Source organism: Megachile rotundata, chromosome 4 (assembly GCF_050947335.1).
Source record: "Megachile rotundata isolate GNS110a chromosome 4, iyMegRotu1, whole genome shotgun sequence".
NCBI lineage: Eukaryota > Metazoa > Arthropoda > Insecta > Hymenoptera > Megachilidae > Megachile > Megachile rotundata.
The window spans coordinates 3,593,401-3,613,626 of NC_134986.1; the positions used below are offsets into that span (position 1 = coordinate 3,593,401).

Sequence of the window (20,226 nt, forward strand, 5' to 3'; positions counted from 1 at the left end):
TCGAAATTTAGAGATTTAAAAATTTTTAAATTTAGAAAGCAGAAATGTTAGAAATATCGTTGTTTACAAATATAGAAATTTTATGAAAATTTGATGATTTAGAAATTTAAGAAATTAGTAATTTGAATATTGCAATGTGGTACTTTAACAATTTAGAAATTCAAAAATTTAGACATTTATGTATTCTATTTCGTGTAAGACATCGTACGCGAATATCTTCTCTTCACTCAAACAAGTTAAAAAAACTCGTTACCTTATTTTCTAAAACGACAGTGCGTTGTACATATTATACAGCGTTCAACAGAAATGTAGTCTAATGTAAAACTTTATGAATGGCATTGAAATTATTAGCGGGAGTGGGTTGTAAAAGTAGGAAATTCTTGATGAGAGTAGGTTGTAAAAGTAGGAATATTTTACATATCAGCTGCCGTAATAATTATCGATAACCGGCGGTAGATCTCGAAATTGTATAATTGGATAATTATGAGAAAGAAGGAAAAAGAAACTGTGAATAACGTTACTTATACCTATACAAGATACAAATGTTGAAGTTGAAATTAGAAAATTAATAGACTGTATGCTTTCTAATTACAGCATTCGTATGTGTTACTACATATCCTCATTTTCACTGTGACACTTTATATTTTATCGTATCTTTAAAAATACACAAGTTAGTGGAATTATGCTGTTCTGAATTTTTTTAAATGAAAATTGTTAAAATACAACTACTTGACGATGTTTCGTTTGGATATCTTTACAATTAAGGCGAAGTGGGGTAAGTGCAGACTGGTTTTTGTAAAGTTGGTATTTAAACGTAAGTATTTTCAGTCTGCTATGTAAATACTTAATGCTATCGATATCGAACGCTTTGCACAATTACTACTATTTAATTAATATTAACTATGACCTTAATTTTTCTTATACATTTTGATTTTGATAGGAAATTGTTTAAACGTCAACTACTCTGTACTTTCCCCGAAAATGAGGTATTAGCGTAACTTGAAGTTAAAATACTTTGAAACTTTATTTCATGTGCAATGGGGCAAGAACAGAATTATTAACAAATCTGCTATAAAATGCTTTTTACTGCAATATGCAAGTACTCTATACTGCAAACAAGTACTCTTAGCTGAAACATAAAAGGGGATATAGTGAAACAAAACAAGGAAACAAACATACTAAGTGGAGAAATTTCGCTCCTATTGTAATAAAAATAGCTTGTATACGCACTTGCTCCGTTTACGAACTTACCCCACTTCATCTTACATAAATTTTATAATCGTTCATTGACTATAATAATCAGCTAACTTCCTCTAAAATATTAAGAAATGTAGTATAATTTTAACCACATCATTAAATTGTAGACCATAAGCCAACCTTGACATTAACCTTACATCTTATATGGCCAAGACTTTTTATAATTGTTAATTAGTAAAAATTACTAAACAATGATTATTCGTATTCAACTGCAAGTATGGAAAAATAAATAAAACAATATAATGTTATATTTTTCATTCTATATCGTAATCAAAATTTTCATCTCTATAAGATCCAAATCGTTTATTAAAGTTTGCAGCGATACATTTTGACTAATATTTGTTATAACGTAGTTTCTATGAGACTATTAAGCTACAAATTAAGTCTCAAGAATGATACGGATGAATGAAGTAAAATTTCTAGGATTGAGATGGGGTCAGCAGAAGAAATTTTGTTCCATAGGGAGTTTTCAGGCTATATGAGTTTAATAACCCCTGTCTTTAGATAACAAAACACAGGGTCTGACCCATCTTTATATTTCGAAAACGGCTTTAAATCCAGAAAAATGTTTTAGATAAAAGTTGTAGGATATTAAACGAGACAAGAGATGATGGCAAAAATTTTAACTTGGATGGACGTTTAACGATTACATGAACATTTTTAATTTCTTAAATAGAACCTCCCATTTTTTATTGCATGCTCTTGCAGTCCTCATTAAACCGTTTTCAAAATACTTTCATGGCTATTTTTTGTACAAGTCTTTTTCAATATGATAAGCTTCAAAAGTAGCATAAATCTGATCGTACAACTTTCACGGGGTACACCGTGATTAATGTTATTAGATTTACGCAGGTATAGATCATGACAGAGAACGAAATAGACGTTAATCCGAATATATCTCTTATGAGATATATACTGTACGATTTTACAATAAATTGATGCGAATGCAACTGCACGATAACAGTAATACGCGTCAATATTCAAGATTATAGTAAACTTTTGTTTATTGATAGATATATCGAATTTAAGTCCGATAATTCGCTATATTTTTAACAAATGTAAATACCGACGAAACGTTAACTTTGAACGGAAAAACGTCTCGACGAGGACTACAAAAATATGCAATAAAAAATGAGAGGTTCTATTTAAGAAACTGGAGATTCTCGAAACCTTCAAATGACCATCAAACGTCAAATTTCTGCCACCATTTTATGTCACCCTTGACATCCTCCAACTTTTGTCTGAAACATTTTTCCATATTCAAAGCTGTTTCCGTATAAGGGTGTGTCGGACTTTACAGGCATCCTGTACAGAGAATAAAATATTAAAATCCTGAAGTAAAATTTAAAAGTCGAATTTCACCGGCCTGATGTACAGTAGACGTCTTTCGCAGTCAAAGGGTAAAGTGCAGACGTAGAATATTTCAACGTCGTACGCTGATTTAATCATGCTGTACAAAGTATAATGACAGTCTTAGCTTTCTATTGAATGGGGATAAATGCAAATTATGCACGTCCTCCTCGCGCTTCACCCCTACAAGTTCTAGACGAACTTGTTACCCTGCACGTGGCCAGGAATAATTAATTTCCGGACCTTCGTGTTGCGATCGTTTCCGATCGACTCGGAGCTGGGATGAAAAGTTTCTGGAGTTCTTTAATATTCACAAGCTGGAACCCAATCGTGATTTTACATGAAACGAACGTTTTCGTTAATCAAATACGGTAGACTTTTGTTATATCACCAAGTTGGCCGTTGGCGAGGAACGTTTTTGAAGTTGATGGAATGCAATATTTAGAAGGTAGTGATTTGTCTATTTGAAACGTTAACTTAAGATTAATAAGTAGTTTAACTGTTTAAGTTAAAATGTGGCTTAACTTACTTAAGTTTAAAAAATAGTTAACTACTTTTAAAATATTTGGAAAATATTACTGTTTAAATTATTTAAAATTATTTAGAAAGTTTTACATGTACAAAAAAAAGTAGGAGTTCCTGAAGAGTTATTAGAGCATTATATGTTCTATTTTAACCATTAATGCTTAACCCTTTTTTTCAAATTGAGATACAAATTGTTTATTCATATTTTATATTTCTTCTCTATATTTCATATATGTATTGTTTAAATTAAAATTATTTTATATTTTTAAGTACGTAATAATTATTAAATATGTAACAAATATTTACTAATGTTGATGAAGTACAAGTGTTTAAATTTCCAAGTCCGCGCATTTTGTGATTTTCAAAAGCTTAAATTTATGTTAGCCAGTTTACAATTTTACAAATCTATAAATTACTTAACTTTTTCAAAGTTTCAAAAGTCATAAAATCTCAAATTTTTTAAATTTTAATTGCAAAATTTCCAGAAGTTTAAAATCTTATAATTTCAAACTTTCGCACTTTTACTTTCCTAAATTTTCAATGTTACAAATTTTCGAATCTCTATACTTGCCATCTGTCGAATTTTCAAAAATCTAAACGTTCAAATTTTCGAAAAAGTGCAGAATTCGTACAACAGAATAGAATTTGTACGTTTCAATATAAAACGTAGTATTATTCTATAGAATGCGATAATGTCTTGATAGAAACTCGAACATTTAACATAGGACGCGATTATTATGCGACATAGCTACAAGAAACGTATAGAATATGCAAAGTAGTTGTACATACTTCGTCAACAATAATACTTTTGTCATCGCATGTCTATCAACAAAGAATGCAAATAAAGTTCTCGGTAAGTGTTGACAGTTCAATACATTTGTTTGTGAAACAATCACAAACAACAAACCACTTGTATCATTATATTAGAGAAATCGAAATAAAATGGCGATATTAATCCAAAGTAAGTCTAACATTTTGGTTTATACAATGAAAAACACTATTTGAATAAAATAATTTTACATATTATAACAACACAAATATTATTTTTGTTATTTTTGGTTTGCAATTTGATACTAAACTATGAGGAAATAGGCCACCTCACTCAAATTAAATAAATTGATTTACACACATTTAAATTGCATCGAAATCAACATATTTCTTAAGATAACGGATATTTAAAATTATTCGAAGCGTTAAAAAGTGAATATAGATACAGTTATAATTGTTTTGGATCCAAATATTGATAAGGTTGAAGTATTTATCAAAAATATATTAAAAAATGTCTTGCTGAATAGAAATACAAAATGCGCATGCGCATTGTACATACTGCGCATGCGCGTACGGAAGACTTACGTCAAACTTCATACAAAAACAGTTTTTACTTTCTTGCGATAAATATTTATAATCATAGCATTATTTGAAACTAAAGCAATTAAAAGTACAACAATAATATTTTTTTGACACTTTATAATTACAGCAATTCATAATAGAAATGTTTCTTATTATATTTTTTTCTTAAAAATAAAATTTGAGCTGTAATCGAATCCGTATAACTTCGTATGAAAATTGCATGTAGTATTCAATAATACAATATTTTATTACTAATATAATATTGTCATAAAAAATTAGTATACGTATGAAAAATCTAAAGTACGTTTTAAATAGAATAAAGATGTCGTTTAAAAATGAGCTTCAGTGTAATATTTATTGATTTTACTTCTGACAGCCTTACAATATTTTATTTCTGCATTAATTTTGCATTATTTTCAATATCGTCATTAATTTTTATGAAAGTTTATAATAAGAATTAATTCATTATATTACTATACTTTAATGCAAATATACATTAACATATTAACACGTAATATGTGTAGATATTATTCTTCTCTAATTTAGCGGTGCGTGACATATAAGATGGTGACAATACATTGATTGTATTCATGCGCATGCGTGACAGATAAGTACACAAGGGGGCTCTATACAATAATCTTTTTTTACTTTATTTTTATATTTGTTTTTTTGTAAATTTCCATGAAATGATAGATAATCATTTCCATGTATTTAATTGGTTGCTGCTATTCTGATCTTCACTGGAAGACACAAATCATTTAATTAAAGGAAGAGACAGTAGCGACCTCAGGTGGCGGGAAAATTCAAATCGATTTATACGACTATGAATTTTCATTATAAAATAGCAAAATAAGTATTCTTATTTATATAGTTCAAAATATGGAAATTAAGTTTATTACAAAATCAATTTTAATCTTAGCTCAATTTTAGTGTTTGTATAAAGGTGAATTTTTACAGTAAAATAACAAAATATATTTTTTTATTAATTTATTATGAAGTGAATCTTATTCTGTTCAATTTTCTCTATTCACTTTGATACATAAAAAATTATTTTTATTTTAATTTATATCCAATGAAAGCAATAATTTTAAATAAAATATTCTAAAATATTAAATCGAGAAATACATTTATTTTGAAAACTTGTTTCTATCCAAATAAATATTATAAACCGTATTTTATTTCTTCTCGTTATTTTCTGCCATTACATAACATATCGTGAAAAGATAGTGGAAGCAATTGCAGTTCCGAAGTGAAATGTCAGAGATACAAAATACTCACGCGATGCGCGAATTTTCATTTAGAATTTATGATATTTTCCGTAGAAAGTGGGCGTTGAAACATGTGCGAATAGCTATCCAGCGAACGGGTAATCGTATGTCCATCTGTAGGCAATAAATCGTTGACAACATGCAAATGCACGAAGGAAGTGTATGCAATTACAATGTACATAATTACGATCGTGTTCTGTATCTGATCTCCTTCGAAAGTCAAATTCCAAAATCTGTTTTCAACGTTTATCCTCCTCTTACGTTTTGTGTTTAAAATTAGTTTCATGTAAATCCATTCTGGATTTCCAATGTAAATGCGGACAGTACGACGATTTCACCCTCGAAGGATAGATTAAAAACAGCGATCTGACTGATAATTGAGTTCAGTATCGCTCTTAGAGTCCGGAAAAAGGGGCATTTGCCCCAGGTACTGCGCTTAGGGTCAACCTCGCTCAAACTTTTAAATTTAACTTTTAAACTTTCAAATTTTAAAGTAGGGAATTTAAAGATTTTTAAATTGGAAAATTTAAATAAATCTTCAAGTTTTAAAATAAAGAAATTTAGAAATTTTTAAATTTACAAATATAAAATTTTCGAAATATTCAAATTTACAAACTTGGAAATTTTCAGTTTTCTCAATTTTCAAATTCGTAAGTTTTTGACGTCACAAATTCGGTAATTTTTAAACTTACTAAATTATAAATTTTGTTATTTAGAAATTTTTAATTTACAGTTTTTCAAAAGTTGAGATGATGAAATTAAACCACCTTTTAATATAAAACATTGCAAAATTAGAAATTCAGAAATTTCAAACTTTAAAGAATTATAAATTTGTTTAATATTACAAATTTTCATGGGGGCATTGTAAGCCCCCAACTCTCTTTTTATATTGTCAATGCTTATAAACCTATTTGTAGCAATATAAGGAAAGTGAATTGTGGCTATTAATAATCAATGATTTATTACGGTATTTAGTAGGATTAAAAATAATGCTTACCCTTTGTTTCGCCTCCGATATAATTTAGGGGCGGCTCTCAGTGAATTATTATAGTGATCATTAGGATATAACGGGATCGTAAAATACTTTTGAAGCTTTACCATTCGAAATTACAAAACCCATAAAGACGAAAGCCTAAAATAGAATACAGCATACTATGCGTATACAAATTTCGACTTCACCGAGTACCACTTCGCACTAAATAAAAGCGTGAATGTTTAATTTACGTTACAACCTTACTATATTTTAATTGGAACTATACTTCAAAAAATTTCGTTTACGATGACTGTTATTTGGGATACTATTCTGCATTGTATATATTGTATATTACTACAGCACAGTTTTAAATAATAATTAACCAGTTAACTGTGTCGCCGAAATCGAGCGATGACGAGTATACTCGTCAATCACAGAGTAAGTTGCGCTGGTAAGATATTGGATCAAAAATATGGGTTTATTTTATAAAATTGACACTTTTATTACTAATGTATATTTATTTGGTTAACTTAAACATATATTACATACTTATTAGACGAAAAACGCAATAAAAATTAAATGCATATGATAGACCATCCCTGAAGGGACCCTATCATAAATCAGCTTTCCGACTTTTGCTTTTGCTTTCCTTTCACGCTAACATCTAAAAAACGTTGTTGTCGCACATAAATAGATTCGTTGTGCGAACTGGTAAGCTGTTTTAGCCGGTGCATACGGGGACGCATGAGTTCATCTCAAATTATTTATATTTTTTATTTGTTTGTTTTATTCTGGCATGGCCTCAAAATATTCTAAACATCTTGAAATTTGAGAATATGTTTTGTTTTTCTCAAAAATTACAATTTAAATAGCCAGTGGTCACTACTTTATACGCATGACGAGTATACTCGTCAATCACAGTTAACTGGTTAAAATAAGTACTGTCGATCGTTAAGAATTAATAAATTTTTGCATTATTAGTGGAAAGATAAATGACAATGATAAAGAATATCGAACTTTACTATGCACAATAAAACTGTTTTTATCAATAATCACAGCTTTTTTGGTTTAGGGTTTGTGATTTAAATTTAACTTCATAATAAATATTTATTAGTGGATGAAATTATATTTATACTATAGAAATTCTGAAAGAGTGTGTTTCATATTTTTATTCCTCGTGAAAGTTATCTAGCAAGATGAAATCCCGAGTATGGTAAAACAGCTGTCGAGCAAGAGTTTAATTATGTAAGGCAGGTGGCGTTTGTGGGATAAATAATTCTAAAAGAGTGTTACTTTAGAAAAAAGGTTTCTAATATTTACTTCAGTTATAATGTTTATAATACAGCACATTGTTACATATACATAACTTTCGATATTAATTGAGTAATTTGTTAGGAAGAGAATATTAATTACACTATACAACAGCCAACTGATTTCGCGAAATAATTATTTCGTTACTCCAAGGTAATAGGCAGGGCGACTGCCGCGCCGCGCCAACATTGAGTACCACTGACAGCGGCGCGTGTTTTGCTGAACTATTTTTTTTATAAATAGAAAGCAAAAGTAATTTTGTAACTTCGCTTGACGCTTTCTTCTGTAGAAATGTCTACTCTCTCATGTGCGATGGTTAGATTTTCGCCTAGACCTATAGTTCTTTATATAAATTGAAAAATATCAGGAAAAATTGGTGCGTTTTTGGTGTTTTTCTTACTTTGATCATCATTTAAACATATTTAAATATTTACAATGTAATAACAATTTATATAGTTTTATTCAGGAAAATTCACAGATTCTTCTCGTGTGAAAAGCCACTGAATAGCTGCTACGGTAAAAACACAAAAAGTTTCCAAAGTTGAAAATTTGCAATTTTTTTTAAAATTAATTTTCTCAAAAACTGTACGTCCTAGAGAAAAACGGATTTCAGATTCGTATTCAGCTCGCAAAAATCTATAAGAATTTCATAGTAGCCGTTACAAAATCCAAAAAAAGTCAAATTTGTTCTACAGTGTTATCAGCTATCCATACGTTTCATTTTCCTGTTATTATTAAGCTTTTAGTATTTGAAACATATCATTTTTATGTTACTCCAAGTGAAAGTGTAATTAAAATAAAGTCGCTGTAATAAATTTTTAAACATATAATTATGTTTTATTTTCGAAGCTTTATAATATCAAAATTTGTAATATTCGCCGACAAACATAAATCGTTATAGTTTCATATGTATAACTTTTTGAGTTACTTTGTTCTTATTATCCATTTGTTATTGATAAGTGTAATTAACAAAAATTGAAGTAAACTCACATATTGATGCATCTTCATTTGATTTATTAACATCACGAAAATTATCTTATGTGTACTATCTTGATCCATAAATAAAAATGTTATATGCAGGTTTAAAGGATGAATTCAGTAGAAAATTAAGAGTATTTTTTCACATATAATTATATTATATTTGTTATGCACTTTCTAAATAAACATAGTGTCTTTGATATATTTCACTCTTGACTCAAATTAATCTGTAAAATATACATGTTTTAATTAAATTTCTATGCGTTACATTACTATGCATTATATCAATTTACATTATATCATCACGTGTAATACCACCACGCGTCATGACGTGTTTTATCATGTTTTATTTTGCGTTTTATTGTAGCAGGTTGTGTTACCGCAGGATTTTATCGCCACATGTTGTATTCTTACATGTTACATTGCTACAAGTTGTATTACATGGTGTTGTATCGCCACGCGTTATATCATCGCAGGTTGCATCCCTATGCATTATTTAACCATTCACAGTATTAGCTCGCGTTGTATTACCACGCGTTATATCACTGCAGATTGCATCGCTATGCATTATTTAATCATTTATAGTACTAGCTCGTGTTGCATCGCCACACACATCACCACAGTTTATATTGCTATGCTTTATATCGTCATACGTTTTATAGCCGTACATAAATGATTGCATCGATGTATGATATATCGCCAGGCGTATTATTACTTTACATTATATTCGCGTTATATCGCTACGTGTTAAACAACCTCGCATAATATCGCCGTGTGCTAAGTAATCTCGCGTTACATCGCTACGTGTTAAATCATCTCGCATTATATCGCTGCGTGCTAAGTAATCACGCCTTATATCGCTACGTGTTAAATCATCTCGCATTATATCGCCGCGTGCTAAGTAATCACGCGTTATATCGCTATGTGTTAAATCATCTCGCATTATATCGCCGCGTGCTAAGTAACCTCGCGTTATATTGCCAAGTGTTAAACAACCTCGCGTTGTATAACTGGTTATTGCATTGCCACACATTATGCAAGATATATCACCAAAAATGAAATCGTCACGCATTATATCACCAAAGGTTGCATCACTATACAGTACATCACTAACCGTAGTATTACTTTACATTATATCGCCACGCGTTGAACAGCCTCGTGTTGTATCGCCACGTGTAGAGTATTCTCATATTGTATCGCCACACGTTGCATAATCATCAATTGTTTCAGTGCTCGTTACATTACCATGTATTGTACAGCCACGCGTTATATCGCCACTTGTTGTAACACTATAAGTTTTAACACCGGAAATTCTATCACAACGTGCTATATAGCCGCTAATTGTGTGTAAAACTTCATATCTTCAAGCGTATTAATTAAATGATAAAGTGCTAGACATAAAGTTTGTTAATTGCAATTCTTATCGCTCGAGTTCTATAATTTATCATTGTTTTGAATTTTTACCGTAAGACACAATAATTATATTTCTATGGACACCAGCTTATACCTTTATTGATTGATGTTTTAAGTTGTTTGCTGGATAATTATCGACAGTGTTGCGTTCGCGTCCTTCGAGAAACATTCGCGGTGATGCACACCTGTTGTATTTTAATAATGCAAGAAATAAGCCGCAACACTACGGATGTTTTTACTGATATTGTTGGAACATAGTAAGCGCGTAAAACTTCTAGAACATATTTGTGACTTCCACGTAATATAAAGTCAACTGCCGTGATCAGTTGTACGTATGTATTATCTTATATCTATTATTAGATAATTTCATAATGCAAAATTAATTTCAAATTTATAATCATTGAAACGATAGACTTCTGACAGAAAATATAAAACACAAAATAAGACCGTTCAAATTTAGTTTTACTTTGAAGAAATAAAATTTTTTGTTTTAATATTAATGATTAATGACCATGACGATCAAAATGGTGGATCTTGTGTATGAAGTTAGGGATGTAAGATGAAGTTATGAAAATTAAGTTGCGATGCAAAAAATTGAGTTTAATGACATGAATGTATTGCATTATCTATGTTTTGGTCAAATGATATTAATAGCTTATAAATACATTAGATAAAATATTAATTTCTCAAATCCTTTCAAATTTTAAATTGCCAAATTTTTAAAGTTTGAAATTTTTAAATTTACATATTTTGCAGTTTTTCAATTTTTTAAAATTCCAAATCCCTAAATTATCAAATTACTATACAGGGTGTCCGCGCCAAAGTGTTACACCTTAATATCTCATGAACTATTGATGTCACGAAAAAGTGCTTATATGGAAATTGCAGGGTAAAGGAGGCCCTATGTTTTGGCAGAAGCAAAATTTTTTTATTGTTATTAATGTAAAAGATATGATGGTAAAGTTTCGTTTTTTTAAATGGAACTATAATTTTTTCTCGATCAGGCGATAGTGCTTTTCAAGACGAATTCATCAAGGTTTTATGTACTTACCCGATTTTTATTAGTTTTCGAGATATAACGCTTAGAAATTTACTGATTTTCAGCAGTGACATCTCGGTTTGACGAGTAAGTCATAAAAACGTTCTTATTGTTACGGTAAGTGCCGCTGGTTTGACTCTGCCTGCCGAAACAGATAGGCGGGGTGTATGGTCAAAATGGCAGGTCCGAAGAGTAAGAAACGTGAAAAGTATTGTCCATTACGGTTTAAGTTTTCCGTATCGAAGATGATATTAATTGTAATTTGGAAGGTTGGGACATTTATTTAGATGTTTCAGTACAAGGTAGGTATAAAGACAATTTAACAATATAACTGACTTGAAAAATAGAATACACAATGCATGCGTAAATATCCCGTGCGAAATTATGGAAAACGTCGAGAACGAATTTGTAAAACGTATACAAACTTGTATTTCAAATAGCGGAAAGCACGTGGAATAAATTTTTTGCATATTATTTTTTGTTAAATTGTCTTTATACCTACCTTGTACTGAAACATTTAAATAAATGTCCCAACCTTCCAAATTACAATTAATATCATCTTCGATACGGAAAACTTAAACCGTAATGGACAATACTTTTCACGTTTCTTACTCTTCGGACCTGCCATTTTGACCATACACCCCGCCTATCTGTTTCGGCAGGCAGAGTCAAACCAGCGGCACTTACCGTAACAATAAGAACGTTTTTATGACTTACTCGTCAAACCGAGATGTCACTGCTGAAAATCAGTAAATTTCTAAGCGTTATATCTCGAAAACTAATAAAAATCGGGTAAGTACATAAAACCTTGATGAATTCGTCTTGAAAAGCACTATCGCCTGATCGAGAAAAAATTATAGTTCCATTTAAAAAAACGAAACTTTACCATCATATCTTTTACATTAATAACAATAAAAAAATTTTGCTTCTGCCAAAACATAGGGCCTCCTTTACCCTGCAATTTCCATATAAGCACTTTTTCGTGACATCAATAGTTCATGAGATATTAAGGTGTAACACTTTGGCGCGGACACCCTGTATATTCAAATTTAATAATTTAAAACTTTACAAATTTGTAAATTAACCAATTTCCCAATTTGAAATTTAAAAAAATCGAAATCCCTTCAATTTTTAAATCTATAAATTAAAAAATTTGAAATTTTTTAATTTTAAAGTTCTCAAATTTCTAAATACCAAAATACCAAGTCTTTACATTTGTGAGTTGACGAATTCTCAAATTATCAAATTTTCGAATTACCAAAGTATTAAATTCGTAAATATTTAGTCCCAAAATCTCCAGTTCACTGAATTACTAAATCCAATATTTTCAAATTATTGAATCTCCAGTTACCTAAAAATAAAAATTTGGAAGTTATCAATTTCCAAAAAACCCACATTTCTATCTTTCCAAATTTTCAAATTTTCCACATTATTATATCCTAAAATTCCCAAATCCTTAAATATTTAAAACTTTCTATCTCCAAATTACCAAATTACCACATCCCCAATTTACCAAATATTCAAATATACAAATTTCCAAAATATCAAACCATTAAATTCTTTAAATCCTAAAACTCCAAATCCATTTCCCAATTCGTTAAATCTCAAAATCCCAAAACTCCGTAATTCTAAAATTCCAAAATTATTAAATCCTCAAATTTTCGTCCTTACAAATCCTCAAATTGCTAAATTCACAAATCCTACATTTTCTCTTCACCTCGCTAAAACAGTTCCATTGTTCCATAAACCTGTGTCCAAACCAAAAGTAATCAAAATTCGAACAAAGTACAAGGGTTAAACGTTGACTGACCGCTAAACAATTTAGCAGTTAAGATTTACGACTCAAGCGGAATGTTTTCTTTGCTTGACTGACAATTACTCATCCCGCAAGCCATTTTATTTGCAAACCATTCTATTATCAATCATCCAAAAATAACTGCTCCACGCTTTGTGTGTCTCGTTTCTTTTTTATATTTAGTACAATTTCGGTGGTAGTACGACCTGAATTTTTCCCATTTGAAAGGTTGATATTGCTCTTCCGTTTAAGGTAAATATCCACGTTCAGTTGAGAATAAAGCGCACAATGACAGCCCTGTGCCGTTTCTTTATTATCTATCTCGTATTTAGGCGATCATGCCAACGAAGCCCGTAGGAAACAGTCGGTGTCGCACAATTCACGCCCTCTTTAAATACGACTTCGCTTCTTATCGATGCACGGCACAGGAGAACGGTCGACCTTTTGGATTCGTGCCAAGCAATTCGATTCAAAGCTGTACGTACATATTTCCTGTGAAATGGCCAAATGGTTAACAGAAAAATAGTTTTCCGCTTCCGCGATGACGAGAAAATAACCAAGATATATGGATATTTTTTTTTGAGATTGAATTCTTTATTTTAAACTCATTTGTGAATTAATTCGTTCAAGACTAAACGTTATTGGGATTATTTTTTGTTGCCATTAATTTTTGTGAAGACTGAGTTTATACTAAAAATTGATTTATTATATAACCCTGCTATAATGTAAATATGCATACGAACATTCACATGTGATGCATGTAGGTATTATTATTCTCTAATCGAACGAGTGCCACAAGATGGTGACAATATACTTATTGTACTAATGCGCATGCGTGACAGATAAGTACACAAGAGGCCTTTATACAGTAATCTTTTATTATACTCTTATGTTTTTTAGCGATACTCCAAGGAGTGATAGAAAACCGTGTTGTTGTTTGGTTACTGTTATACTAATCTTAACAGGAAGAAACAAATCTTCTGATTAGAGGAGATCAGTTGACCTCAGGTGGTGGGAAAATTCAAATCGATTTGTATAAATATGAACTTTCTTGATAAATATTCTCATTGATTTAATTCGAGACACCAAAATTAAAAATTATTAAGTCAAATTAAAATTACTGTAACATTTAAATTGACCTCAAGATAAAATGAAATTATCTAAACATATAAATTTTACTTTGAAGTAAATCAACATTACTGTAACATGTAAATTGACCTCAAAATAACATAAAATTATCTTAACATATAAATTTTACTTTGAAGTAAATCAAAATTATTGCAACATGTAAATTTACCTGAAGATACAATAAAATTATCTGAACATATAAATTTTACTTTAAAATAAATCAACATTCTGTAACATGTAAATTTACTTGAAGATAAAATAAAATCTTGCCATCCAAATTCACTTTAAAGCAGATCAAATTCACCTTCACATGTAAATTTTCCTTAAAATAAATTAAAAATACGTAACTTCATGTTAAAATAAACTGAAGCTACTTTCACATGTAAATTGAAGTTATCTTACCATATAACTTCATTTTCTATCATAAATTAGAATTATCTTACCACATTACTTCACTCTTTATTATAAATTAAAACTATCTTACTACATACCTTTATTTTGTATCATAAATTAGAATTATCTCAACACATAAATTGTTATGATAAATTGAAATTACCCTACTATACTTCTACTTCATTTAAGCCTGTAAATATTGTACCGAGGGCCCATAAAACGTTCCCGCCGACCCTGCACCCGCATCATTCGCGTTAAGGAAAAAAGTGCATTACATATTACGTAAGAAGGTCTACATAGGTCATACACTGCTTCGATCGAAACTAGAAGCAACAGTAGCTGTTCTATTCGCTTTTAAAACTTTCCATTCAATGCACGACTTCCGGTTCGATCGTTCTTCCACCGTCAGTTATTTCTCATATATGTTCACTTCGGAGGGTATAGATAAAACTGTTCACGTACAGTGCGTTCATTAATTATGAAAAAGGTTGAAAGGACATCGAGGGTTAGGTCGAGTTCTAGCGTCAGTTTTGTCGTCAGTCTGATTTCCCGGCTGGTCCGTGGATGACTCGGAAACACGTTGCTCTTCAGGTTCTTCAACTGTGCTCATCTTCATCATTTTGTAACTTCCAGTATTCTGAACGATCTACAAAATTCTTGTTAACAATTAGAAATGAGCATCTTCTTCATCGCCAGATTGGCCTTCAGCTCTTTGGGAGCGAAATTTCGATCCTCGGCTAGGGTGATCCTCAAAAAACATCGATATGAACGTGGCTACTATTAATCTTTCGTGATTCTACAAGTTGTATACGGATAATGGACATTCATTATTGTCGCTGGACGACGATATTTCATTCTGTCTACTGATTTCTCTTATCTTCGTTGGGTTGCAATCAATTATTCTCTCTTTTGATTCTCGACTTGGGAGTGAAAAACGAAAGTGATCGATGAACTGTTTCAACACCTTTTAGAGGTGAACGATAAGGTCTTAGCCTTATTGCTTTTTATTTTCCCGAATAATTCTTCAAATTGTTTTTTTTTTTTTGTAAGAGTGAGGAGCAACGTTCATCTAGATTTAATTTTAATAATCACGGTTCTCACGATTCGAAATTGAGTGTGAACGCACTGTTTCGATTTTCTTCAAATTATTTTCCACTAACACAGCACGCTGTTGTTGGTTCAGATGAATCTCAGTTCATTTCGATTTTCGGGAAACTGGAAAACCGTCATTGATACTGGATTCCTACGAACTTGAAGAAATCGTATTTAAGATATACTTGCATTTAGAACACTAATCGCTGGAAGAAACGGATAGGAAAATGGAGTTCGAAACGCGAGGTTTGATCGATTTTTGCTTCTCGTCGAGTCCGGTCAGCAGGGCTAGGTATGTTTAAAATTTATTTGATCTGTATCTCTTTTCAATTTCACTTCCAGCAATAAATTCGTCTTTGTTATATGTTTAAGGCAATTTATTCAAATTTCAGTACACTTTGCACTCTCTGTACAAAAAGAACTCGAACAGCAAACTTGCAAAACTGTTTAAATCGTTTTTGACACATATTGAAATTTGCATTAATTTGTAAAATTATACAAATGCTGCATTTAAAAATTGTGAGGTACTGCACGGTGATCTTACATTGCATATAAATGTTACTACACGTTATGAAAATGATTAATTACGTAAATGTATTATAATTAACAATTGAATCTTTTATACGTGGTGAAGTTATAAATATTTTTAAAATCCTCACCTTTATTATTAGATATAACTACATATATGCTTTTCACATAATTCTGTCGAAATATTTAAAATGTCTGGAATAAATGAAATATTTTAACTATTTGAACGAAATATTTTTCAATTTTAAATATTCGATAAATGTTTTATGCTTTGATATTGCACTCTAATGCTTTTTTACGCAAAATATTTCGAATAATTGATCTATGTACAAAGTCGTAAATTCATTTAAAAAATAAGTGTTAACTTGTCAATATCGTATGTAATATACGTAATAAACAATAAATTCACAGAATTTTATCAAAACTGATTCGGTATTGGTTGAAAATGCCAATAACAGTAAATACAAACTTGATGCACTAGAATTTTTAAAAAACAAAAATTTTCTTTTATGGAATTTTAGAAACAATTTAAAAGTGATATAATTGTTATCGTGTTTGTACAATAATATTCAAACAAGTTGCATAAATAACTTATGCATAACTTGTAATTTAATATAATTGGACCTTTGAAGTTTCTTAAATAAATTATTGCTCGATACAATCAGCTCGGAGGTTAAAAAATATCAACGATTGTAAAACAAGAGTTGAGGCAATAAAACGTTTATTCATGTCTTGGTTGATGCCAGATTAAGTTATTGCGATATTGATAGCAATGGCAAGCAATAAATCTTAACTGTTCTTTGTTTATATTTTTATTGATAAAAAATGAGCTATATGTTATTAGTAGTAACATTTAATTGTTAGATTCAACAAGAAACAATAATTATTTATTTAACTTGTTAACTGGATGTATATTTGGTAATATAATATGTTTTTTAATAATGTTGTTAGTAATGTGTATTTAAAACATAATAGGAATAATCGGTGACACTTAAAATCTCGACAGCTAAAATTCCGATAGCTAAAATCTCGACAGCTGAAGTTTCGACAAGTAATATCCCGATAACTTAAAATTCTAACAGCTACAATGTCGAGTATACTCGTCGAATACACCGTAGGCAGTGTTTTAAACGATGAATATATTCATCAAACGTAGTTAACAGATTATGTTAAGTTTGGTTAGCTTAGTTTTATGTATTTTTTGATTTCGCGAGTATACTCGTCATTACAAGCGGGGTTTTAAATGACGAGTATATTCGTCATATGGAGTTAAGAGATTAGATTAGGTTAGTTAGGATTTTGGGCTGTCAGGATTATAGGTGTCAGGGTTGTGGTTGTCAGGATTTACGGGTGAACACAAAAATAATATATTTAGCAATAAACTATTTTTTTACATCATGTTAAATTTTCTTTTTTTCATTTATACTTTTCCACTCATTTTGTTACATTAACTTTATAAATATTTTCTATGTCACTGTTTCCGTGTTATAAATGCAAGATTCAATTATTTGACTGAGAAATTATGCAATAAAGATGTTATATTTCACCCTTTCAGCTTATTTCAAAAATTCACTTGTGATTATTTAAGCACTAGTTTACTATTTATAGCAATAGTATCACAAAAATATTTGTTATATGTTTTTTGATCTATATAACACTTTACTGCCGAAGAATGAGTTTAGTTTAATTTTGCAATTTAAATAAACATAATTATTATTAACATATTGTTAGAAAAATATGAGTGTTTCAAGATTTCAAAATTTTAGAAACTCTAAATATTTCGAAATTTCAATATTTACTTAATTCATTTAACTAATATTCATGATTTTTACTCTGCATCGAATGCGTCAAAACAATTGATGAAGTCTCCTTCCCTTAAATCTTTACTTTTACTACGAATATATAAAATGTTTCCTAGCATATCCGAACCCCTCACTAAGACGCTGTCTACACTATGCCAGAATTTGGTGCTAATAGCATTGCATTATATTAGTAATATAGCCTTGCTAGTCGAATATTTGCGTTTCTAGTTTTGTCAGCTCCAGATCTGTCGTTGGAAACAGAAAATCTACCTACTGACAATGCTACTAGCACGAGTTAGGGACCATTTACACTCGGTCAGTATGTCCTGCTAGTATCACGTGCCAGTAGGTATTTTTTTACGTTTATTACTTTGTCTGTACCAGGTCTATCGTTAGAAAAAGAAGACTAGAAAGATAAGGAACCATTTTCTCTTTTTAACGACCTGGGAACAACCTTCTCTTTCTAGGACCTGGTCCAAACAAAGTAACAAACGAAATAATTCGACTACTTATGGACAATGCTACTAGCACGGTTTACTGGTATAGTGTAAATAATCCCTAACTGGCATTGTGTAGACAGTCCCTAATCACCTTCGAATGTAAGAGGTTAATTTTCTCCGGCAAAACAAAGAGTGGTCGATGAAATAAGGGTATAATCGCAAAACTTTTGTTTGTTCAGGTCTGCGGGGTCCATAGGAGCACGATCGGCGCCCAGCACGCCTCTTCAAGTAGCTCCTGGAGCGCAACAAGCTGGCCAACAGCCGATTACCGGCTCTCAGCTTACAGTGGCAGCTGCAAGTAATCCTCAGCCTCCGAAGAGTCCGAGCCACGCGGCCTTGAAATGTAACGACAGGTGAGTTCCCGACCTTCGTACCGGTTTCTCTTTCGTACAGTCAACACTAAAATCTGCCTTCTCTAGGGAAAATGTGGCAGAATATCAAGAAAGTTCCTCCATTCGTTTATTTTTCGGGATTCGAACATTTCAGAATAGGTTCAGAATTTAGAAATCTTTAGATTTAGTAAGGTTTTAGGAATTTTACAAATTTTCTTGGGATGTAAGGACTTAAGAATTTTAAGACCTTGGGATTTCGGAACTCAAGATTTTTGGAATTTTGGCATTTGGTGATTTTGGAATTTTAGGATCTCGGGATTTGACGATCTTGGAATTTTAGGACTTTAGAATTCTAGTAACTAGACATTTTGGAACCTTAGAATTAGGGTACTTTGACATGTGGAAATCTTTGGATTTCGGGACCTAGGAATTTTTGGACCATAGGATTCCAATATTTAGAAATTTGGAGATCTTGGAATTGGGAAATTTAGAGATGCGGGAATCTTTGAATTTCGGGACCTAGGAATTTTGGAAATTTATGATTTGAAGATATAGGAATTTTTGGACGTAGGATTCCGATACTTAGAAATTTGGAGATCTTGGAATTGGGAGATTTAGAGATCCGGGAATCATTAAATTTCGGGACCTAGGAATTTTGGAAACTTAGAATTTAGCGATCTAGGAATTTTTGGACCATAATATTCCGATATTTAGAAATTGGGGAATCTTGGAATTGGGAGATTTAGAGATATGGGAATCTTTGGATTTCGATTCCCAAAAATTTTAGGATTTTGGAATTTGGGGACCTAGGAATATTAGTACCTTGGGATTTAAGAATAGAGAAACCTTAGCATTTTTTGGAAATTGGGTATTTAGAGATGGGGACTTTTTAATTTTGAGTCATTAGAATTTATTCAGTTGGGAATTTCGGGTGCTATCAATTTTAAAACCTTAGAATTCCGGTGCCTAGAAATGTTGGGACCTTGGGATTTGTGGATTTAGAGGTACAGGTACCTTTGGATTTTGATATCTGAAGAATAGTGAAATTTGAACTTGAATATTTGGTGATTTGCACATTTGGAAATTTGACATGTTTAAAGTTGGAAATTTATGCATTTAGGGATTTGGGAGCCTAAATATTTGTGAGTGAACGTACTGATTTGCAGATCCTGGGATTTGGAAATCCAGGTAT

The 20,226-nt window shown here is 30.9% G+C and overlaps 1 protein-coding gene and 1 long non-coding RNA gene across 7 annotated transcripts in view; both read left to right on the top strand.

Moving 5' to 3' along the window:
- LOC100883044 (uncharacterized) overlaps positions 1-20,226 on the top strand; it is a 151,359-nt gene that overhangs the window by 106,484 nt on the left and 24,649 nt on the right. For all 6 annotated transcript variants that reach the window (XM_012294425.2, XM_003707167.3, XM_076530331.1 and 3 more), the window contains one exon: positions 18,882-19,055. In XM_012294425.2, the coding sequence (XP_012149815.1) occupies positions 18,882-19,055 (174 nt within the window). The remainder of the gene's footprint in view (positions 1-18,881; positions 19,056-20,226) is intronic.
- Positions 13,598-14,506, top strand: LOC143264230 (uncharacterized). The gene is made up of 2 exons (XR_013037781.1): positions 13,598-13,736; positions 14,160-14,506. It is a non-coding gene; the product is annotated as an uncharacterized LOC143264230 (long non-coding RNA).